Genomic DNA, 26,244 nt, shown 5'->3' on the forward strand with positions numbered 1-26,244 from the left:
TACACTCCCAAATAATCCACCTACCCCTTAACAAACATGCATGCTTATGCTCCCAAGTACCCATTCATATAGTAAACCTTCCATTTATACACACACACACACACACACACTTTCTCTTCATGCCAAGACATCCCCCTATAGTTTTAAAGAATGTATTGAACAAATGTAAGCACTATGCCATTAGTCAAAATATGTTCTTACCATCTTCTTATACAGGTACAGTACCCACCTCTCTCCGGAAAGCCACTGGTGTGTGCACTTCAAAATACAACCTGCAATAAAGCTACTCTCACAAAACAACAAAGTAAGTATAATACCATCATAGAGTTGTACGTCTTACTAGAAGAGGTCCGTATTTTTGTATTGTAGCATTTAGATTTGCAGCAATCCACCAGTATGTACTTCATTCTTACTCGCAACACCTCTACAGATGCTTAGTTTTTGTTATGTTGCCACCATTAGACTAATCCCCACATAGTAAGATACTGTCCCCTACCAAAAGTTAGAGGCCATTGCACAGTGATACACTTCCATTTATATGCCTACCCTTCTATTGATCCACTCATGCACATTGCACACATATAGATTTGAAGATCTGCACACCCACACTTCGCTTTCTTCGCCAACGGCTACTACACAATGCTTACCAAACTGCAACTCTGTAGAAATCATCGAAGTAACAGAGCCACGCAACCTAAAAACATAGAAAGTAGCCATCCACTGCAAGCAGAATTTCTACAGAAAGTTGAACGAGAAGAGCTAATGCAGTCATTAAGGAAAACAGAGGCATCTACCAGTAAAGACAGTGCAGTTCATCTGTCAAAATGGGAGAATGAAAAGAAAAGCACTAAAAACAGTGCAACGCGCACTACTGCTAACAGAGCATGTTCAAATGGTAATGTTACCACAAGCAAGCACCCCAAAAAATTACTTTTACAAAAATAAATTCACCGAAGAGTCCTTCAGAACCTTAAAAATAGAGGGCACAAATTAAGCTCAATGCTCAAAACCTACAGCATCCTGGAAGCTCTTGTAGACAGTGCAATGATCGTAAAACGGAAATTGTAGTAATTTTGACCAGAATGAAATCACTAACAAGATTAATTGGTAAATTGCAAGCACTACTGCGAAACAAACGCAACATCAGCATAGATATTTTTGGCCACATCTGTACAGGTGAGTGGAGTCACACCACCAACACAGAGCCATACTTCAATGAAGAATTATACAAACAAACCAAATTGCCTTACATTGGAGTGGACGAGGGTATGAAAAGATACACAATACCATAATGAAAGAGTAAACACTGCTTTCAGAAATATCCCCACCAAACTTAGATGTCACTCTCCATTCCACCAAAGCAACACGCCTCACCTACAAATGGCCTTGGACATCAATGTGCAACGCTCGCTAATGCTTAATCAAATCTTTGCAGCAATTCCTCAATCAGTATGTCAAATGCAACGACAAAATAAAAATAAAAATACTACAAACTATGGACTCCTGTCCAGTGCGCAACTACACAGGAATACAAGGACATTCTTTAGCCTGTATTTCTGGACCTGCTTGCAAAAGCACCTTCCACTGTATCAAAATGTTATCAACCCACCATTCAACAGTCAGAAATCTAGTTTACAAACTGTACTATGCAAAAAGTCCAGCTTCAGCACAGCCAAGCAAGTGTTCGAAGAAATAGAGCACATCCAAAGGAAATATTGTGGAACTGAAGAGCACTTACAAACTCCAGCCTTTTCAGACAACAGTATTGACAACATTGCAGCTATCAACTTTTTATTTCACACATGCAGAAAAATACAAAAGGTCAAAAGCATAGCTGCTGAAATGCCAAACCAAGTATGTGTGTGTTGTCGTAGAACTTTCTACAGAAAGAGCACCAAAACTATAGATAAAATGAGGAATCCCAACGGTTTCAATTAGCTCTATACCTTACAGCTGAAAACAAATACGAATTTACAAACACCTCCATATCCTGAACATACTGCACCACAAAACTTGACAATAACCAAAGGTCTTCACGGGCAATCGGTAATAATTTGGAAGTATTTCCACTGCCAAACACACTACAGCAGCTTAATTTGTATGAGAGCATTATAATCCAAATAGTGCACCCATTTCAAGCAGTAATGCGACTTCAACCAAAAACTTGCAAAATTGCCTCCCACCGAATTACTGAGAAGCAATCGTGGGAAAGTAGTTTATTTACCATTAAATCTCAAAGAAAATGTAGACACTCTACGAGTGCAAAGGCCAATAGAAGAGTCTTTGATTATCCTGGTAAATGGTGTACCTACAAAAGACAAAGAAAATTGGTAGCAACTAGTGGACTTAAGCAAAGTTAGGGAAGCCTTGCAATACCTAAAAGAAAACAATGAATACTACAAGGAAATAAACGTTGAAGAAAACATGAGAGAAACAACCGAAATGATTCAGGACTCCCCAACAACTGGTAAATTTGAGCGTCTAGATCCTAGTGCAGCCTCCAATATATTAGACCACTATACAATTCACCCACTGCACTCCAAAGACACCATAGACGATGCACCAGAAACATATGAAATGCTGCAAGCCAAAGGAGCGCCAATCAGTATATGGGAAAAAAGTGTAGAAGCACAAGCCTTTCCTCTACTCTTCTCGACTGGAAAAGGTGGAAGGTATGATGAAAGATGCACACAAATAAGAGCATCAGAATACCGCTGTTTACAAATGTATTCTGAAAACCCTAGATTTAGACAGAGTACATATTCCACCTCCTCTTTGAAAGTGAACTGGCAAAGCTATGTTATGGAGTTGCCCACACATTGAAAACAGGTTCCCATTTTCAAAACATCTGCTACACAGCTACTGCAAAAGGTGCAAGAGAAAGAAAAAGTTTTACAGTCAAGTATTACAAATCTCTTGGGAAACATGCGTGGTACGAAAGAGTACTGGTTCTGACGGCAAGCAGATATACGGTGTATGCTATGCAACCTTGGGCCACCCACATGGTTTGTCACTAAGTTGTGCAGAGTATGCATGGGAAGACTTGCACACTTTCCTACTCAGAGCAAACAAAAACAAATCAGGTGTAGACATAAAAACACCAGGAGAACTTTGCTCGCTTGATCCAGTAAATGTTTCACAGTACTTTCATCATCGCTTCCTTGCCATGCTGCACTTCATTTGCAATAAAGCACTTCCTCCCCTCAGAGTTGGGGCACTTCTTTTGGAGAAAAGAATATCCAACCAGAGGAGCACCACACATCCACATTGTGGATTAAAAATGATCCTAAATTTGGTGAGGAGAGTGATGAAACTGTTTTGCCACTCATTCACAAATATGTCACTTGCGAAATCCCTTCGGAAAGTACACATAGTGACCTACATGCACACATTTTGCAGTCCCAAAGACACAAGTGTGGCAAGAATTGTCGGCGCAAATATAAAAACAGAGGCAAATACTACACCAAATGCTGCTTTGGTTTCCCTAGACCAGTTTCAACAAAAGGGCAAGTAAACAGCTTCATGTCTTCAGTTCGACACAGTGTGAAAGGCAAATCTCCTAAGAACACATACTGCATCGAAAGGAGTGAAGAATCAAAGTACATCAATGATTACAATGCAATTATAGCCCTCCTATGGAATGCTAATGTACAGTACACTGCAGACAATTCCACTGCAGTTGCACGATATGTCACACCCTACTTAACCAAAGCAGAGAAACAGAGGTCAAAGACCTCTGGGATGACATATCATCTGAGAAAACACTGGCCCAAAAATTATACAGCTTTGGCATAAAAATGCTGTCCCATAGAGAATGTGGCACCTACAAAGCCGCAGACCACTTAACCGGCACAGACTTATATGGGAAATCTGAAAACATAGTGTGGCTAAGCCTTGGTCCTGCTGCATCCAGAAAGAGTACTGAAATCGTACGAAGACATACAAACAATAGCCAAAAACGATCCCAACAGCCAGGACATTTTGAAGAACAACTTATTGGGCACATAGTACCCGAACAAGTGTATTAATTTAGAAGCCTTGTGCCTGTACCAGATAGCCCAAAACTTTGCATACAAAAATAACATTAAACCAGATGAGAAAAAAGTAGATACAGAGTGGAAAGTTGTGAAGGCAGCCTGGTGAAACTTACCAAACGCAGGTTAATTAATCATATGAAATTGTCATTAAAAACTCCTCAACACAAAGAACTGTACTACATGGCTCTACTGCAACTTTTCAAACCATGGAGAAAAGAAGAAGATTTATTAGCCACTTACGCCTCCTATGAAGATGCTTTCAATGCAAGTGAAAGTACAATTACAAATGAAAACTTTACACGGTACAAAACCATATTGGACAATGAATGCCAACAAGAAGAAGAGCTAAATGTAGACACTTATGAGAGAGCAGTGAACCTTCTGTAAAAGGAAGCCAAGAAACACTTGGACAGCCACTCATAGCAAATAAGGCAGAATTAGCCATGACGGAAGTAACCACCACCATGTTTCAGTATGAGCAGTCTGCAGAAGAGTTGGCTGTACTGAAATCCCAACTAAACAATGAGTAGCGTACCATTTTTCTAGAATTAAGTGAAAAAACTGAACATGGTATACAGCACGAAAGTAAAAGTTGCACCTGCGACAACTACAAACCTGTACTGCCGTATGTAAGTGGTGAAGCTGGGTCAGGGAAAACATTCTTAATAAAAATTATCAGTAAATACCTCCAACAATTAAATAACATTTCGGCTGTTGTAAACGCCCCTACAGGTTTGTCTGCCTGCAACATAGGTGGAGTCACTCTACACCGATTGCTACTCCTTCCAGTAGAACACCAAAACAAATTAGAGTATTATAAACTTTCAGCAGAATCTGCCATGGAGCTACACAGAGTTTTGAAGCAAATGAAAATGCTCCTAATAGATGAGGTGAACATGGTCTCCAACCTAATGTTGGCTTTGATTCACCTCAGATTACAAGGGGTCCTCAAAACAGACTACGAAGAACTCTTTGGAGGAAAACATGTAATTGTTTTCGGAGATCTCTGTCAATTAATACCAGTGAAAGGTGAACCTATCTTCAAAACCCTGGGACACAAAGTGTGCCGTAAAAGTCTTGGAAGCATTGGGAATGTTAATCTTTGGCAACATTTCCAATACAGAGAACTAACTCAAAACATGCGTCAGTCTGCAGACCTCACCTATGCCAACATTTTAAAAAACATTTGAATTGGTGTACTATCAAAGGAGGCGCAGTCTACCCTCTATACTAGACGCATCCATGAGCTGTACGGGCGTAACACATGTGCTGCTGATGTCATTGAACAATTAGCTCACAAAAATGTCACCTGTATGTCCTTAATGCCAACTCAAGCAAGCTGTGCACAACTCAATGTAACAATGCTGAAAAAAGAAAAACAACCAGTAGTGGAAATTCATGCTACAGACAAACTGGATATACACAGAATGACAATACCTATGTGTCAACAAGCCAGAGCACAACTAAATACCTTAGAAAACTATCTCCAACACAGCTGGTTTGGAGAAAATGTTAACATTATGTGTACACTGTAGAGTAATGCTAAAGCATAACCTGGACATAGAGCAAGGTTTAGTTAATGGAGCACTTGGTACAGTTGTTGGCTTCCAGACATATCCACGGGATAACAGCATTCAGTTTGTGAACATCCAGTTTGACATACTTTCAGAAGTTAAAAAGATAGGACACACAACGGCTCGATTCCTTCTTTTCAAAGACATGTATGTACGCAGAGAACAGTTTTCTCTGTTGCTAGCTTATGCAGTAACTCTTAATAAATCGCAAGGTCTAACCTTAGATCAAGCATTGATTGATATTGGCAGCACAGTCTTTAAAGAAGGCATGAATTACGTAGCACTGTCATGGCTACGTACACTGGAAGGACTGCATCTAGTGAATTTTGATGCAACTGCAGTCAGCGCAGACATTCCTTGCATCATAGAGTACAATATACTACATGCACTGTACACACCCCATCTGAAATGTACCCTGTTCGTCAGAAACCCAAAGGTTTGAAAAGAAGACTCATTCAATCAGAAGTTGTAAATGATTTGCCAACAGTACCACCAAAGAAATTGAAAGGAACTCATACTACAACTACCAAAAGCACAGACAAAAGGAGTAAAAAAGACAAAACAAACCCAACTCCACACACAAAAACAAGTGCCTCTTCAAAGAAACCACATACCATTCCATAAAAGTGCTCAGACACAGAAGTGCCTGGTCCATTCAAATTTTCCAATACAACAGGTGTTAATTGTTATGCAAATGTAACAATGAATGTTCTATTCTAAATACCAGCAATTGTTGAAAACATTTATTTAAATGGCACAGACCAGTTGTGTTTCAAAATGCTCGTCCTTTACAGAAATGCAGTAAGTAATTCTGACAACATTTACAGTGTGTCAGGAATAAGGCGAGAATTGGACTACTTTGCTGGAATGGTGAAATTCATGTTAAACCAACAAGAATATCCACAGGAATTTCTAATGTACTTACTACAAAAACTGGAAAGGAAAAACATACTCATGAATGAAATCTTTCACATTTCCTACATGTGGAACCATACATGCAGTCTGTGCAGCTATGTAATTCAGGAACAAGTCCCTAACGAATGCTTCATGTATGTAGCAATACCCAACTATGACTCCATTCCATTTCAGCAACCGGTGCAAAATGCAAGCTACCGCATATTGTGTACGTCATGCAATTCTGATAATCGTTAGACGCTACATATACACTCCCATAGTCAATATGTAATATTAATGCTCTTAAGATACAATGCCGATCGAAACAAAAACAACTGCAAACTTACTGCCTTCACACACAGACAGGTATCACTTGGGAAGAAAACCTTCGCAACAGTAGCCATAATCTACCACACAGGCGACACAACCAGTGGAGGCCACTATACAGCTCACATTAGAAAGCAATGGTCATGGTGGGAATACAATGATACTTCCATCATTCAAAGCAGAGATTACCTGCACATCTTGCAAATGCCTACTTAATATTCTTGAAGCCAAAATGTAGTCATTGATGTACAAAGCTACTATACATTACTCCTCAGCACCAACCAGTACCTTCGTAATTGCACAAAAAATAAATGTCTTTACACACTGGCGACCTAAAGCAACTAGCATACAACAGGCAATGAAGAAATGCATTAACATGTGCGTTGGACAATTTTCTCTGCAATGAACCCAATGAGTACACTCACAGAAACAATGTGTGTCCACAAATCACAGTAGCAGTATTTTCCACAAGATACGTAAACGGGAAAGTATGAGGGTTCAAAACTATCCTCAGTAACCTCTGAAACCACCAAGTACACAAAGGAGTCACCAGCTCTCTAAGAATACTCATACAACTGCAAGACATATGGAACTATCACTACGTAAACCCATAATGGCAGACTACAACTTCAGAATGTACATAGATGTGAAAGTAGCTACATGAATCCACAAGTTTGTAAACGTACCCTGTAGGAATGGGACATTGTAAACAGTTGGAATACGGAACCTGACATCTAACTGCAACCAGAATACTACAATGTTATTTGAAGCATTAAAACAACCCAACTCAACCTTCAACGACGACTGTGCTACAAACATATCCTCAAACACTTCCAAAGTATGAGCAGTTACAGTACGCCAACAGGTACGTAACTACCCTCACAATTGTGCAGTAGCACAGTACAATGCCACAATACTTCCAAACCACCAGGAGTAACCAAACGCATAAAGAAACAGTGCAACAAAAAGGAAGCAGGTAAACATTTTCAAAACACCAAATGCTATGCAACACCACCCATCCTACCAACATGTATAGGCCAGAAAGCGTAAACCATTACATTTCCTCCTACTTCAAGAGTACACCTTAAAAAGTGCTGTAACCACTGCAAACGTTACTGTAATTCATTATGCACCATAGCAGAAATGTTGATTTTTTTTTTTAATCCAGCATGGATTTTTTCCCCCACAGACCCAATGATTATGCAAAGAAAAAAAGGAACTGCGCACATTGCACAGTACACTGGTTCAAAGCATAGTACTTATGAAGTACTAGTTATGAGGGTCCACGCAGTAAATAAATATATGCAATGTAGTGGACTGCAAAGTAACAAAATACCCGCTCTAAAATGTTCTGTTTTCTTTTCCCACAGATAATGCTGCAACGAGTACTACAACATTTCACATCCGATACCCAAAAAACAGCACAGACCCTCCCCAATCCAAACAGTAAGTATGAAATTATTGGTATCATACTTCTCTACAATGTCCACAGTGCAATGTGTGCACCAATTGCTGCAATAAACATTGCAATGCCACAATTTTCAGTGCACACCTATATTACACTACGCAGCTTTTGCCTACACCGTACACGCTTCACTACACCCAGTACAGTGTAGGGGCTAAAGCCATGCGCTCAATATTGTAGACCCTGCGCACAACTGCCGCTGCACTGTACAACTATGCTTACAAACATCTATCCACGTACCAGAAACCCCATACATAACACAGCCACCTACCCCTTAGCCTCTGCAGTTGACATTCCCTGCCATTTCTTGCACACAATAGATAACCTGTTTCCTACGTACACTGTTCACCTAAGCCTACAATAAGTGGACATACTAAATGCACCACACTACAGTAACCTACCCGATAATCTGCACAAGCACAAAAGGGCAAATTGATCAATGCATCCATATATGTTATGTAACTGTCCTAGCTGCTGCAACATTTGGCTCCGCGCAGTCAACTGGCACCGTTTAGGCCAGTAGGTCATCTTCATTGTTATGTACACCATTTCAAAAGAAGGCATCTAACACATATTTCACTGCAGAACATGGTACATAGCTTGGCAGCCATATTTCGAACACTGCATTACTCCTTAAATGTTTAAACTTCCGTTTCCCTTTCTTATTGTATAATGGAAACACCATTTGAACACCATAACCCCCTTACAATGTTTGAAGGACGTACGCAGTAATTACTTTTCTTTGATCAACGACAGCCCCAAACATGTTCATGCTGCAAGACGCCAAACTGCATACGATGGGCCAGCCACCCACGTATGCTGAGGCAGCGAACACACAGTCTGCCATCGTCCATAAATGTTCCTTAGGCATTGTAAAAGCACATTTTGTGTATGTTGCCATCTGTGCATTCAGGGTAGCATGTGTACGGCACCATCATCACTAGTTATACGTCGTACTACCTTCACCGTAATGACACTACCAACATTCGGAAATGCTTGCTACAATCGAAACACGTTGCTGGCTGAAACTTTTTATTTTTTCCAGCACCATCTCCAGAAAGCGAAACCTAACGTACCTCTCCTTCAACAGGACAAAAGCTCATTGTAAAACAGCCTTCAGTCGGAAGCATGTTTAGCTCCAAGGTCAGACATTGTATGGAATTGTAGAAAAAAAAGGATACATAACTTACAGTGCAGTTGCTCTGCCCATGTGTCCAAAAGGTAGTCTACAACTATTCCATACGCCGTCCGCTGGAATTTTTCGCCCACCCATATTGTATGGGTGGGCGAATACCCGTATACCCGTATGCATATTTATCAATTTACTTTACCGCACACTTTCCCTGTGTGCATTGTACGGACGTTTGTAACGGCAGTAATCGCATGCTGTTACAGTGGCATGTCTCCATCATTCCCCGTAAATTGCAACTGTGATTGTACTTCGTTTTGTTGCCATTCTTCCCCAGCCCCTGAAAAAAAAGCAGACTTAAAGGACAACACGAAAAGGGAACGCAATTCGTGCACTGAAACAGCACACCTTCTGCTCACTCGTTCAGTGCTAGATTTCCTGTTTTGCCCTTACTATGCCCTTTCACACAATTACCAGTTCTACGCACCCTTATTGTATTGAAAGTTGTAACGGCCACAAGTGCACGCAGCAGTCAACCGGCACACAAACATCGACAGCTCACATTTCTATGATGCATTTTTTACCAAACCAGCTCCTACATTCTCCTGCAATGCGAGGAGACGCCCCATGAGGGGTTTTTTTTCTTTGGACACACACACACACACACAGACATTGTGCCGTGGGTCTAACACTCGCTAGCATTGTCATTTTCTGTAAAAAGGAAACGCATGAAAAGAGCGTGTGGTGGCAACGTTTCAAAGACATTTTGCTTGTGTGGAGCCATAAAATGACAGTATCACCTACAAAACAGAGAGCAAGGCAGTGGGTTAACATATGATGCTACTCAATAACACACAGTACATGGTCCATGAGGCAGCCTCCTATTAAGACATCCTTCCCGCAAACTCTTGTCCTGTACGCTGCCACTAATAGCGGCTTCTTACATCCATTCTTATTCCTCTTTCTTCTCAGATACCTAGCACCTTAATGCGCGAGCCACACCTTCCACCAGACGGGTGGTGGACCAAGCATTGCAAGATTTCCATTAGCAATGTGTTTTCCGTCATTATCTGGGCCGACCGATATGGGCCTGTATGTCCATTTGCGGTTCCGGCAATACAAACCAACCTGCAAACGTTTATGCTGCAAGGCATCCCAGAGACAACAGCTGCTACCTTGTCTACCTTGCAAAGAAAATGTGTTCTTCCACACGGCCCACCAAGGACCACAAAGTTATCCTTTTACCACTTTGCTAGAGGACAACAGAACCACAGAAGTCCACAGACGGCATTGCTCACTGGATTTTGTTTGCGAAATAAAAGAGCAGTGATTGCAGTCACCCTACACGTTCTCGTTAACATTCTGTAGCAAAATAAAGCAGTTGCAACAATTCACAGTGTTGTTGGTAAACTATGGGAATGTTCTGGAACCGTTTGCCTGCTTTTGTTTATGTTGTTCCTTTCCAGAGCTAGGTGCTCACATGAAAGAGTGCGCAATGCTTGGCACACACGTAACGAGGAACGACTCTCCACAAGTAAAGTCAGCGATGGCAGTGACTGTTGCGATGGTGTATGCCGCCCACACGTATAGGTAATGGAAGTGATGCACACATTACAATTGCACACAACAGGAACGCCAACCGCGTTCGTTGGCCATCTCAACAAACACTCAAAAGAAAGAGGACAGTCAGATGGCCTGCCGTCCTGCATATGGCGGGCCTTAACAGTGACTGGTGCAAATGTATGTGGATCGGTCTGTACATTATCCATACTTTAAATTTGTAATGCTTAGTAACTTGTGTCATGTCACAATATCTTCCTTCACTGTCAAAGCACATGGTATTATCAGGGGTACACCATACCAAACACAAATGGTGGCATGTCAGTCCGTGAACGACAACAAGTCCAATGACGCACACCATGTGCAGGAACTTCACGCAACCTCTGGCGGTGTACCAGCTGCAAAATGTCCTCCACAACCATTCTGTAATGGTGAGCACCCACAGAAGACATGCATATTTCTAAGAGTGTACGCTGGAGTTACATATCAGTATAGGTACGAACCCAAACAAGGCAATTTTCTGAAACCTACTTCCAACCAGTGTCCAGACTGTTAGTTCAAAGGGTCCTAGCCATGGACACAAGGCAGTAGGGGCTTGCCACTCCCAACACAACATAGTACACTGAATAGAAATATCCTGATATCATCTGTAATACTCTCCCGATCCCCATCTGAAGGTATTCGCCTGTGCAGCTACCAGACAATGAATTATATGTCAGTAGCTGCGTACATGGGCCATGTCGCAGAAGTTAGACGGTAAAAAAATCCTTTCATGTCACAATGTCTGACAACACTCCCTGAAGCAAGGCTCTGTTCACGGCCACACCATTCCAAAGGCAAATGATGGCATGCTGCAGCACTGCTGCTGTAAGAAGTCTAACATGTCCTCCACAATGAATCTGCCACCGTGAGTAAGACTGTGGGATGTCAGAAGGCATTGTTATAATTACTTATCAAAATGAGCTAAGGCAAAGGGAATGCACTCTTTATACATATGTGTGCAATCCACATACCAATATCACAGTAGTCCCATACATCGCTGCATTGCGGGGTTGTGGCCAAGAGCTTAGTCCTTAGACACACCCACTAGAAGGCAATAGAGCCATGCATGGGAACATGTGGCCATGTAGCTATCCTGACTACAGGTACGTATGGGTACAGTAATGAACCCAACCAAGGCAACATTCTGAAAACCTCCTTCCAACCAGTGCCCAGACTTAGGTCCAAGGGTCCTAGCCACACAAAGAAGGCAGTAGGGGCTTTGCAGGCACAACCCAACATAGCACACCGACTGCAAATATCCTCATATTGTCTCCAATGCACTCCGCATATCCAATGGAGTCTGCCTGCACTCACCAAAAAGTGATAGTCGCCTGTGCAGCTACCCGCGAATGAAGTATGTGAGTTGCTGTGTAAAAGGTCCATATTGCAAAACTGTGATAGTAAAACATTCCTTCCATGTGGCAATGTCTTACTGCCCTCCCTGAAGCAAGGCTGTGGCCAAGAACTTGCATGTGAATCCATGCCAGACCCCATGCTGGAGAAGTATGGGTACACTAACGGACCCAAACAAGGCAACATTCTCCAACCTACTACCAACCAGTGGCCAGACTGTTAGGTCCAAGGGGCCTAGCCATGCACACAAGGCAGTAGGGCCTTTGCAGGCACAACACAACATAGTACACCGACTGGAAATATCCTCATATTGTCTCCAATGCACTCCCCATCCCCAATGCAGTCTGCGTGCAGTCACCAAAATATGATAGTCGCCTGTGCTGCTACCCGCCAATGGAGTATATGTGACTACCTGCGTGAATGGACCAGATCGCTAAATTGCGATGGTAAAAAATCCTTCCATGTGCCAATGTCACCCATTCGCCATTTTTTGCATCCTCTGCAATGCAGTCCCCTTTCCCAATGGAGCTTCCACGCAGTCGTCACAGAAGATAGTCACAGGATGAGCTACCCGCAAATTGCCTCACTGCTCTCCCATGCATGGAGGCATTGAATTGCATTGCGGGGGTGGTGCCCAAGCTCTAGGCTCTTGGGTACAAGCAGAAGAAAAGCCTAGCCCTTGCCCACACCCACTACAAGGCAATGCAGGCATGTATGGGAACATTTCGCCACATACCATACTTCACAAATGTACCACAGCCACCAAAAGGCCAACCCACCGGCATACCACAATGGAAACCCACAAAGTCACCATAACCACCGGCACCCCTAGGCTACAGCACAACACATTGTCAATTTCTTTGCATCCTCTGCAATGTACTCTGCGTTCCCAATGCAGCGTCCATGCAGTCGCCACAGAAGGTTGTCGCCTAAGGAGGTACCCGCAAATTGCCACATTTGCACAACTGCTTACACCCCCTCGCACACCACCGCTTTCTTCGACCCAAACAAACATATCATATTGTCCACTTTTCACTCCCCAAAACCTTTCATCCCCTCTTTCACCCACCCGATCCTGCAAACCGTGTTATGCACACCCTTCCGGCGCTGCACTATCCTCCGATACCACAGCGGTGGTTCCCAAAAACTTTGACGCACAGCACGCTTCCCTCCAGCCAAGCACTGGCCGCGTCCAAGTTCGCCGACATCACAGCGTACTGCAAGCCAATGACACTTCTGTCCGCGGAGCGAACAGGCAAATGGGTCCGTGGAGCGGACCCAGAGATCACTAATTATTTTCAGATGTACATTTCAGTTCTTTGCAACAAAAGTACTGGTCAGATTTCCAAACACACAAAAGCACGATTTCTGACCCAAGCCCCCGCTCCTGCCACAAATTTGGTGAAAATCCGTCCAGCTGTTCGGTCTGTAGCCAAGCGCAGTTGTTCCTCCATTCAGTGTATGGAAAAAAAATGTTTGGGGATGCCCCCTATAACTTTGCCCCCCGACCCCTTACACTTAACCTCACCAAACTTGGCGAAAAATTTCAGAGCGGACCATATACTTTTTTTTGCAAAGTTTGGTGAGGATTCCTACAGGGTGAGCAAAGTTATAAGCCGCCAAAGAAGTGGTCTTCCTATGAGTTTAGCATCGTCACCATAACTACACGCCCGCTACCGCGGTCTGTGTGATATATCTTCTATGTAAATATATGTGTAAGTGCTTCGTTGCTGTGCCTGTTTAACTAGGATTCAGAGAACGTACCAACAGCTCACATCTTCCTCTTCAGATAAGCCGGACTGCTCTGCCACACTAGCAAGGTCCTGAGCTAGTACACACTGATACTAAGAGTTGGGGATCTACAAACCACTGGGATAGTTTACTAAAGTCTTACTGCCAGTAGGATGTTAGGAAAAGTCCCCTAACACTGTCCAATCAGGACACAGCCACCCCCTGTGGGAGCTGGTCCTTTTCAGGCACTCTGGCAGACAAAGGACGGAGGTGGATGACTCCTTCCCCACTTCCTGCCTGCCCAGACGCTCTGGAGCCTAGGCGGGTGTTAGGCACTTTAGGACTTTTTAATTTTAACCCTGGAGTGAGACTGACCTTTTTTTTCACCTTCTCAGGTGTTTTTGAGCGGATTTGGATTATGAGTTTCCACTGTTTTTAAGGTCTGACAAACTCTGTAGGCATCAACTTTTTGTATGGTGACACACAGCACCTCTAGTGCAGTGTCACAGAGACCTCCTTTAGATTTCTCATAAGGTTTAAATACCTTTTCTTGGGTGAACTGTTCCTAAAAATAGTAAAGTGAAATTGACTTTACTTACATTTTCTCTTTTGTAGGTCCAGCACACCCGATCTTATGTGAAGTGCTGGGATGATACCTAGTAGCCCCTTATCCTACTCTCTCATGTAGCATTTATATGTTACCCTCACTACTTAAATGGCTGGTGGCAGTGGTTTCATTTTCCTGCCATCGTGCTTTTCTACCACGGGCTGAATCCTCCGCAGCAGTATAGCACCCATGGGTGACCATTTTTGTCAAAATGGCACAGTCTTCTTTTTTCACCATTTTCTGTTTGTGGGGTCTTTATTGGGTTTTACTCTGTACATTGAGGCCGAGATGAGCCCTTTGTTCATATTGCCTTTGGCAGGCTTCAGTCCTGAAACCCGCCTCTGGCTCCAGTTTGTCTGGAAAGGCAGGATGTGAGAGATGTTCCCGAAACTCCCCTGTCTTTTGCCTCTAGGAATGCCTGAATGTAACCAGTACTCATTGGCTGGCTGTCGTTTCAGGACAACCACCCTGCTGTGTGATTGACAGCCTAAACTATGCATGAATGGGAGAAACCTGCTTCAAAGGCGAGGGGTGGGGACTAGAAGCAGAGTTGACCACTGGGAGAAACACCTGACGAAAAAACTGTGAACTAAGCTTGCTGCATCCTTCTGGACCTTTTGAACTGCCCGGTGAAGCCCTGCTGCTGTGCTGAATCTCCTTTTTCTGATCAACAAGAGAAACTCCGGAAGGGACAAATTCTTCCCTTGGATTAGTGGGACCAACTAACCCCGAGACTAACTCCACTGGACCATCTTCCCCGATTGCCTGTACATCTGCGCTGCTGCAAGAACAGAGTGCCAGGGGGCGAGAAATCCGTAGTCGAGTGAAACGTCTGAAATCCATCGTGAAACACCCGGAGTCTAGTAAGGACCCCGCAGAAGCAGGACAACCAGAGCTCGAGTCCCCTCACCAGAGTGCAGGACTCAAGGAGTGAAGGAAGCACAACTGGTATCCAAGATCCATGGCGGTGCAGTTTACCACGCGCTGAAACCGTGAAGTGCTGCTGATCCGAAAAGAGCCAGTAGCTGCAGACGACCTCCAAATTGCTACTGCAGGAGTCCTCCAGACGTCCTCCCTCTTGTCCACACAACTGAGGCTCAGGAACCCAGGATCTGCATCGCTGCAACTGGACAGAATCCAGCTTGAGCACTCTTCTTCAAAACAGATGTACTGTTTAGACTTGGGGTACTTACCTCAGTGTCTGTAGCTGTGCTCTTCTCACTTGAGACTTGCATTTGCTACTTTTGTTGGGGTAGATTCCAACTCTGCTTTTCACAAGTGTAAAAGCTTGTGACCCTACAAGTGATTTCTACAAAACCTGTGCAAGACACTTATTAACAACAAAGAGCCCCAGCTCCACAGACTGTGCTCCAATTGACTTTGGCTGTCCTGGCTCCCTGCAGACTCTTATAGTCCATTGACTTTGATATTTCTTTCCTTCATAGGAGGCAACTTGGTTTTAGACTGTTATTTCTGGGTGTTAGGCAAGATTATATGCAGTACCCTTTGGATGCACTACAACAACCCTGACCTCCTGGCAATAGGAACCCAACCTTTGGTATAAGTCTGTACTATGGTAGCGTGTTGAGCAGCCAGGCTTATCTCAAGAGGGGTCAATGTGAGCTGTAGGGGCGTTACAAAGAGATTTACAGTGACAAGTATTCAAATAAACTCTTACACACAAGGTTTCTTGATTAAAGAATTATTCATTTATTTAACAGTCAGTTTGAGTAAGCTTTCTTTAGAAGGGGACAATATAATAGTAACACACACATACACTCCAAAAACCACACTCTTAATATTTCTAAACCAGTAAGTACCCTTTTGGGATGGCACACAGAAACTTCCTACACCCTCAGGTTACTTTAGTAACTAGGACACTGTGGACATTAATATACCACTGTTCGCATTTAGAACCATACTTAAGAGTATGTCAAAGAAAAAGGTTATTAGAACAAAACAAGAGATCACACACATTCTGAAGCAGGTAAGTACTCCTGCACTGCAACTAGACGGTCGGTGACAGGAAAAGGACCAACTTCTATTCAGTGACATTTCGTGGTTTCAGCTCCTCGCGTCTATACAAATAGCAGCACTGCCGACTCTTGGCTGTCGAGATGGGCTTTCCTTGCATCTGGGGTCCAGCACTCTGTTGAGGTGGCTCAAACTCGGTCAGTCTAGCTTCCTGGGAGTCCGGAGGATCTTCCTGGAGCTCTTGGCCAACATAAAAGCAACGCACACAATCTGGTGTTTCTCTCCCTAGCTATTCGGTTCCAGCAGCAACTGCAGTGGAATTTGAACCAGCTGCGAGAGGATGTCCAGGTGGCTTACTTTGGAGTTGATTGGTCCCACCAATTCAAGGGGAGAAGTCGTCCTTGCAGGGCTTCCCAAGTCGAGGCGAATTAGGAGCTTCAGCACAGCAGCAGGGCTTCAACGGGCAAACCAACGGTCCAGGAGTTGCAGCAGGCGTCTCTTCCAAGTTCTTCTTCGGATTCCTTCATCCAGTGGTCGACTCTGCCTTCCAAGCCAAAAAGCCTTGCCTTTTATGCAGGTTTCTCTCATTCATTCCAGCCTAGCTGTCCGTCACCCAACCGGCCAATCACCCAGGAGGGCATTCCTGTCTCCTAGGAGACTACGCACAAGGAGTTTCGGGCACCTCTCTCGCGTCCTGCCCCCGCTAGACACCCTGGTGCCAGAAGCCGGCTTCACTCGTGAATCCTGCCAAAGACTAAACGAACAAAGGGACCAAACCTGTTTTGGTGCGCAAAGTAAATCAAGAAGGACCTTTCCACAAAGAAATGATGATAAAATTACGACCAGGGCCATTTTGACAGAAATGGCACTCTTGGGTGCTTTACTGCAGCTGCGAGTGCAGCCTGAGGTAAAAGCACACCATGGTAGTTACAAGTAAACCACTGCCACCAGCCATTCATCGAGGAAAGGATAACATAAAAAATGTTACATGAGAAGCTAGACAAAGGGGATGCTAAGTAACCCCTCCAGGACCCTATTGTAAGATAGTGTGTGCTGGGTCTAGAAAGTTACAAATTTAAGTGCAGTCAATTTCACTTTACTGCTCTTGGAAACAGTAGTTTATCCAAGAGAAGGTATTTAAACCTTGGGGAAATCTGGAAGACTTCCCTGTGCCACTGCACTGAAGGTGCTGAGTGACACAATGTAAAAGATGATGCCTATGGAGTTGGTCAAACTCCACAACCACAAGAAACACAGTGTTCAAATCATAACAAAAATACATGAGAGAGTGGGAAATAGGGTCTCACTCTCTCCAGGTTAAAAAGGTCTCTAAGGTACAGAGGAATTGGCACATTTCTGAGAATTCTCCCCAACACTGGGAAAGGCTTGTCTAGACTTCATTGGAAGATTTAAGTATACTCACATGCCCTGAGAACCTGTTTAACATTTTTCCTTCCTTTAACCTTTCCCTTCTGCAACCTCTGAATCTGTAAAGTGATATCTAAATGCCATTACTACCCTTGTGAATGAAGTCACCTCTGGGTGTAGGAATTGTGTAAAAAGCATATCTAAAGAGTATACACTAACTTGTGCTGATTCTGGTCTTTGAAAGTATATTTGATTGTTACGTAACTTGCCCTTTTTAAAGAACAAGTATTTAAAAATTGAAGTTAAATAAATAACTATTTATAACTGAAACATTGAGTATAAGTGTTACTTATATTTGCGAATTTCATTGCTACAGCTCTACAGCTCCCAATTACCCCTCTTGAGACGGGCCTGGCTGCTGAGTCACACTACCAACTTGTGTAGTACAGACCTATACCAAAAGGTGAATGTTAAGACAGATTTCAGAAGGTCAGCCTAGTTTCTTGGAACAGGATAACCAGACAAACCAAACCAATCAAGGTAGCTATGGCAGGCGGGCAAGACTAAGTCTCAGGAGGGGTGAAGGTGACTGAAAGACCTCAATGAGCACACAGAGCAAGGACACTTACAAATGACTTCCAGACAGGTGTATATATCAAAAATATAGACACATATATTACAAGACCTCTGTAACTCAACACACAGTAAAAGAATCATAGCAATCCTACTAAACCAACACAACACAATCAATACAAGATATATACAAGCCCATTGGGGTCTAAAGGGTCAACAGCGCGAAATAAGTTCACAACCTAGAGGGGAAGGAAAATAGGCAGTGCAGGTAGTCTTTAGTCCCCTTCAACATCAAACACACACCTAACTAAGAGGCAGTCCAAACCCTAAGAAGAGAGAAGCCTTATGCTCAAAAGTACTTGTAGTGCAGACGCACGCGGATGTTCCAATGGGCAAAACGGGGCTTCTTCAGGGGTCTCTAGCAGCTCAGGAAGGTGGGTGAGGCGATGAAGAATAGATACCCACTATTCGAGGAGAACATCCACTTGAAGGCAGAGGTGATTCCAAGGTTCGGGAATAGTTGGCACTAGCAGTGGAAAGGAGGGGGACCCCCAGGGGCCACTTATGCCTAATAATGGATGGAGGCGCTCGGGCCACCGGTTAAGGTTAGGGTTCAAGTCCACTTCGGTTGCGGGTTCTACTGCGGCAATATGACGACTCTGCAGCTTTCAGTTCCGAAGATACAGTGAGGATGCCAAACGGGACAGTGGCGATTTCTCCACTCCCGGTGGATGGATCAAGCCAGTTTCACTGCAGCAGGCTTCAGGGGCAAGAGGGTCACAAATGCAGCGCACCTGCAAAGATCGTTGCCGCGGCTGGGCAACACGGTAACCCCGTTTACTCCGGTCCTGGCGCACTTGTCTCACTTCAGACCTGGGAACGGCAAGTGTTAGAAATTCAGTGTGAGGGTGTCGGGGACACAGAGCTAGCAGTATACCAAGTTTCGAGGGCCTCCTCGAAACGACGGCGGAGACAGAGGAAAGGTGCTGCGTAAGCTGGTCAGCCCACATGTTGAGCCAGGGACACTTCCGAGAAGGCTTACTTGCAGGTTTAGTTGAAGGCGCCGAGAATAGTTGGTTCCACTATTCTAATGGGTCGAAGCGTCGACCAGATGCAGAGGGGTCCCAAGGGATGATAGCAGGCTCAGGGTGCCAAACCTTCCAGCGATTCACCAGCGGTTCCTTGACTCAACTTCTTAGTTTCAGGATACTTGGATCCTATCCTTTCTTCAGTGAGAACTCCAGAGATCGACATGGTATGGGTGTTTTTGGCCTCCTCTTATCCAAAGTTCCCTTCGTGCCAAAACGGAAGATCATGGCCCACGGTGGTCCCAGTCATTCACAGCACTCCAGACTCTCTGGCACCCAGGATGTGTATTGGGGACAGACACCCCAGCACTGACCGTCTTAAGGGCATGTAAGTTTCCCCATAAAAAGTGAGCGAAAGCCCAGAGGAGTGCAGCAGAAGGCTGTGCTCCCCTGGCAAAGTCAGACTAAGCTGTATAAACCGCAGCTAAAAGTTTGGGGGTGTACAACTGGAGGGAAAATTACACATAAAATGAAATCTTTCCTAACGGTAGGTTACATAATACCAAGCAGATATATTTTGTGTAGTCTCACACAGTGTTGATACATCAATTCTTACCTAACAGCGGGATACCCAATGATTCCCGCTGTTAGGAAAGATTTCTCTTTACTGCACCTTTCCTTCCAACTTTATGGAACCACCAAACGTTTTGCTTTTATTTTTTATGTTATCCTGCTCTTTTTGCAGTGCAGTGAGGCCTTAAAAGAACAGTGCGCTCAAAAATGTTACTGTCCCAAGCGTTCGGGCATGTTTTTTTAAGCAAACTGTGATCGATCGTAAAAACATTTCCAATGCACCTTACCTTAGTTTTCTGCACTTTTACAAATGCGAAATCAATGAGCAGGTGCAGTCATCTTGTGCCAATCTTATCCGTTGCTGCGTCGCCCTAAGTTCAAGTGCCCTCACGGCACTAAATCATATCACCCGCTCCTGAAGCTGACATCACTATTCCTAGCAATATTCTCCACCTATTTTCATGACGATAGTGGGCAGCGTAGCCAAACGCACCCAGTCATCACCTACCTCTTAAAGTCAGTTAAACCGGAATATCAACACACCGATCCTCTCACAGCATAGCACATCCCAAATCGGAATAGAAAACACTATTTTTAAAGGAAACATCAATATTCTGCAATTTATAAATGTTTTTATTTCACAAAAAACGCTCGGAGAACCACCGTGATCCGCTAATTTCGATTAAGCACCAATTTTTGAATGTCCCATCATGACGCACACGTTGTTCCTTTCGGGAGAAGATGCACATTCGACGCACCTTGAATCGCAAGGCTTCGGCATCAGTTTCTTGCTAGACCTTAAACAATGACAGGTTTCTCCTTGTCGCTGGTACCGGCAAAGGGCATATTGGTCCCGGGCGATCGTCCCACATCAGCGTAATGCAAATCCATCTGTTTAGGCGTATCTGCCACTGCTGGCTGAAGAAGCCATCTGTTGGCATTTGGAAACTATGGCATTCGCATAAAGGCAAAATATAGCTGTGTAGAAAACATAATAAAAATATATTTTAGTAGCCGTTCTTTATTCAAATGTATCCATTTACCCTGTAATTCTGCACCAGATGAAACCGAATAATAAACAAACCACAAACATTGGAAACACGCAGAAAACATTGTGGAGAGTTTGAGACTACGATTTGCTTGAGAGGTTAGCGCTGTGGAGAATGTATAGCATTGAATGGGATACAGAAGCTGCAGAAAAATGGAACAGATCGACAGCATTATAACGGAATATTTTAAACAAACTTGTGTTTGTTGCCCCTAAATTCACTGGGGGAACCCAGACGTGGACTCCATGCTCACTGTGCTCAGAGAGGCACAGCTCCACCTCACTGGTGTGGCCCAGCAAGGCTGAAACACGTGTATGGGGTTGCTGTAGGTACTCTTGTTCAGAAGGGAATTGCCATAGCATTTCGGTGCTGGACTGCCCATGTGGGCGGGACAAAGACTGATATGCAAAAGGATATTTCCCACCTGTGAAAGGTACAGTGAGCAAAAAGCAATGGCTGTGGACTCTCAAAGTGGGAAAAAACAACGGAACAGGTTATCATGCCATGTTCATTCTAGAGAGGGGCGCCTGCTACCTTTTTTAAAAATGTAACGGAACTGGCTTGGAAAATGTTCTGTACCCGTCACATCCAATAATACAACGCTGATAGCACACCCTGATATTCCATGGGACGGGTTTAGATATCACTAGCCTGCATACAGGTTGGGTTTGCAGGTGTCGCAGTATACATTTAATCTACGGAATAAATTGTTGTGTACAGTTTTTTCATCAAATGGCATATTTGCACGTCGTTGAATGGTTTCAAGTGCGTACATCACAAATGCCGTTTCGAATCACAAAGTAAATGTTTAATAGTTCAACTTACATTATATTTGGTTGTTCCATTCTCTTGCCGTAAAGCAGTGTCCACTCCGAACAGCGGTTTGCATAGATTGAAAGCAAATGTTACAATGTCCATTTTCAACATAGTGAATGTTATCATTTCTGCCGGTATTCGACACACCTTCTGTCCTTCGAGCCATATCGATTCCTCCCTTTCGTCCAAGGTCGAATAACAGTTGAACCTTGTTTAGAGAGAGCGTGTATGAATGGTAGTTTTCGTGAAGAAAAGCAATAAAAACGAAAACATGCCGTACGAGACACATCAGTGTGAACTCCCCACAAGCAACATCACACAAAGTGACCTTCACTGCATGGGACCGATGAGCCCGACCAACCAACGTGGCATTTGAAATATGCCAGAAAAATAAACTAATTGTTTGCTGGCCTCCACCAATGCCACGCGAATAAGAATAGTTTTTTACTCATCAATAGTGCTAGTGATTTAGTTATTTTTGGACAACAGTTACACTGAAGGTAAGTAAAACAGATAATACAAGACATTGAAAGTCTAGTGTAACCTAAGATTCCATTTGTGTCTGTCTGAAACAGACCATGATATCATATGATGATATGATATTGCATTTGTAACGTGCCTATGCACAAGTGCTTCAAGGCGCGACAAGGCAATGCAGGGTGAACAGAGGGAAGACGAAGAAAGCGATCTTACTAGTGTTGGGAAGTAGACTGTCCTTGCCCCCCACCCCCTCTTTCATCACTCTCGATATATATGTAATAACCAAGGGGGGAGGCGTAGCCAACCCCAGCAACATTCCGTTACACCTGACCCCATCGCAACTAACACATACACTATAGTTTCTTGCCCAGCATTAGAAAACCATTTTGAAATAGCCCGAATTACATCTTTCTACTAGGCCCGAAAATCCATCTCTCTGTACAAATGCAGCTCTCCCATCCCCAGCGCCTCGCTCAGCCAGCCCACACCATCGCCTCTGCATTGCCACCTCTGCGCAAGCCCTGTTCTCACAGAGGAATACGCTCTGCGGAGAACGTGCGACACTGACAAGTGATAAACCCAAGTGCCATTCATCTCCACTAAACTTCCCGTGCACTCTCAGCCTCCACCCCATCAGGCCAGAGCCCACCAGCTTAGACCCTGCAGTTCCTTTCATGTTGATATCCATCTGACCCTCCCGTGCCCCGACCAGTCATAGACTCACATCACAGCCCTAATCCTATGTAGTAATATATTCTCCCAGAAAGCAACGCACATCTACCTATATCCTGAGGACGCAAGCAAGGCAGATGGCAGATCAAACTTTTAGGGTGTGCACCTGGGTACAGAGTTTGATGTATCAAATATATTCCAAAGGTTAGAGGTTGGAATGCCAATATATTAGCTCATGTCACCAAAGTACCCCTATTCATGCAAGATTGTATGTGTGCCATTATTTAGGCATTATCAGTTTCTGCCGTTTAGTTTAGTTAGATGAACAAGTTACTTACCAACTGGTAAAGCTCTTTCGACTGGATGTTCCTCCAACGCATTCGACATCTTTGACATGTAATGTCCGCAGCTGTGCACTTCGGAAACTTTTTCGGCAGACGGCGTCCTGCGCCGATGGCGTCGGGGCCATGTCCCTCGAGGGCTTCTGTCGAGGACGATGTCACAGGATGTTATAAATAGGACGCACGGTGCCCGTAGCCTCGGTTTAAGTTTTTTTCCCCCAGAACGTGTAACACCAGTCTGATGCCTGCAGGACTGCACTTAGTCTTCCGGAAACGGCAGCTGCAATTGCATAGGATATTCTCCTGATGGCAGGCTGGGAGGGATGTGGAATGTGTTGGAGGAACATCCAGTCGAAAGAACGTTACGAGTTGGTAAGTAACTTGTTCTTCGAATGGATTGTGTCCTCCAACGCATCCCACATCTTTGACAGACTCCCAAAGCAGTACCAGTAAATGGAGGAGGGAAAAGAATTTAGAATACACAATTAGATTGCAGAATAGAAAGCCGCCTTCCCAAAGGCCAAATCCTGACCATGGAGTGTATCCAGGGAATAATGTCTTCAAATGTATGTATGGAAGCCCAAGTAGCGGCATCACAAATATTCCTAATAGGAACACCCCGCTGGAGGGCGGTGGAAGTAGCCACGTCCCTAGTGGAATGAGCTCTCAACCCTTCAGGAGGGTCTTTACCCGCCAACCGTTAACACTCCGTAATGGTAAGGATAATCCACCTGGACAAGGTCTGTTTGGTAACAGCCTGGCCCAATCGGTGTCCAGCATATCCTACAAAGAGTTGATCGTCCACTCTGACCCTGGACATCCTAGAAATGTAAAAGCCAAGAGCTCTCCTAGCATCTAATTGATGGAGATGCTCCTCTTCCTTACCAGGATGAGGAGGAGGGTAGAAAGATGGAAGAACCACCTTTTGACTCAAATGATATTCATAGACTACCTTAGGTAGAAAAGAAGGACGTACTCGCATTACAACCCTGTCCTTGTGAAACACAGTAAAGGGTGGTTTAGCTGAAAGTGCCTGCAATTCACTCACTCTGCGAGCAGAAGTAACCGCAACCAAGAACACAGTCTTGAAGGACAGTAATCTCAAAGGACAAGAGTGCAAATGTTCAAACGGAGCACCCATGAGAAATCTCAAAACCATATTAAAATCCCAAACCGGCAACTGGAAAGGGGACAGCGGGAATACATTAGTCAGTACTTTAAGAAACTGAGAAATCTAAGGAATCTTAAAGTAAGAGCATTCTTCAGATGAGCGCTTAAAGATAGACAGCGCCGCCAGGTAACTTTAATGGTACCCACTTGAACGCCCCTGTGGGCCAAAGAAAGCAAGAAAGAAAACCATAGGAATGGAGCACTGAAAAAGATCAACATTGTCATCCCTGCACCAGTTGCAGAACTTACGCCAACAGCAACGGTACAGGGATTTTGCTGCAGGCCGCCTGGCCGAAAGCAACACCTCCATCACGTCATCCGGGAGGTCCCAATCCTTATACCTCAACCTTTCAGATACCAAGCATGAAGGTTGAGAGTCTTGACCACTGGATGGAGAACCTGACACTAATGCCCCCCCCGCTGACCCCTGCTCCCCAAACCCCTTGCACGCGCGCGAGTGAGCGCAGATCCCATCGGTGGGGAAGACGGCATGGAGGGCAGATGAGCATTTCCAGAAGGTACCACGCTGTCCTGGCCCAATCCAGAGCAATGAGGATCATGTGGGAACCGAACCTCCGTAACCTCTGCAACACTTGAGGAATGACTGGGACTGGAGGAAACGCGTACAGCAGTGGGAATGACCAATCCACCACGAACGCGTCTCCCAAGGCTCCTCTTAGAGGAAATTCCCTTGAGCAGAATCTCTGGCACTTCCGGTTGACACTGGTGGCGTAGAGATCCACTTGCGGGTTTCCCCAAAGGGCGACGATCTCCTGAAGGACTTCCTGAGCCAATGCCCACTCGTGAGAGAGTGTGCTCTGACTGCTCAGAGTGTCCGCCGCCGCATTTTCGTCGCCGGCCAGATGAACTGCTGAGAGCGAAATCTCCTGTTGGATGGCCTAGAACCAGAACTGAATTGCCGCTCTGCACAACAGGAGTGACCATGCCCCCCCCCCCTTTTGTTGAGGTAATGCATGGCCACTGTGTTGTCCGTCATGACCAGGACACTCTTCCCGCGTACCGAGGGCAGAAAAGCCTGCAGGGCTAGCCTGATGGCTCTCAGCTCTAACAGAGTGATGTGGAGTCTGGACTCCGACAGAGACCAACGACCGATGGCGGTGAAGTTGTTGGCATGAGCGCCCCATCCTGTGAGGGAAGCGTCCGTCACTACAGTCACGGCCACGGTTGCCAAAACGGTTCCAGCTTCATCAGGTTCCCTTCGTTCGTCCACCACAGAAGGTCCTGAGAGACCGAGCGTGGGATCTGAACAGGATCCGTCATCTTGCCAGACCACTGCGACCACTGCATCTTGAGGACCCATTGCAGGGATCTCATCCGCAGCCTGGGCTCTGGCACCAGAAAAATGCAGGAAGCCATGAGGCCGAGCAACCTTAAGAAACTGAAAGCCGGCAGACACTGGGCATGTTGAAACTTGTCCACCATCTGCACAATGTGATGAGCCCTTGGCGAACACTTCCAAG

At 44.6% G+C, this 26,244-nt stretch overlaps 1 protein-coding gene across 2 annotated transcripts in view; it reads right to left on the reverse strand.

Moving 5' to 3' along the window:
* The window catches only part of AXIN1 (axin 1), a 486,191-nt gene that overhangs the window by 185,796 nt on the left and 274,151 nt on the right, over nt 1-26,244 (reverse strand). Inside the window, exons 9-10 of one of the 2 annotated variants that reach the window (XM_069646774.1) lie at nt 22,110-22,308; nt 20,875-21,213 (exon numbers count right to left, since the gene is read on the reverse strand). The exons of the other annotated variant lie outside the window; for it this stretch is intronic. Of the exons in view, the coding sequence (XP_069502875.1) occupies nt 21,184-21,213; nt 22,110-22,308 (229 nt within the window). The 3' untranslated portion in view covers nt 20,875-21,183. Of the gene's footprint in view, nt 1-20,874; nt 21,214-22,109; nt 22,309-26,244 lie in introns of those variants that run through there. 2 annotated transcript variants of the gene reach the window in all.

This window comes from Ambystoma mexicanum, chromosome 2q (assembly GCF_040938575.1).
Source record: "Ambystoma mexicanum isolate Mex_15411 chromosome 2q, UKY_AmexF1_1, whole genome shotgun sequence".
NCBI classification, from domain to species: domain Eukaryota; kingdom Metazoa; phylum Chordata; class Amphibia; order Caudata; family Ambystomatidae; genus Ambystoma; species Ambystoma mexicanum.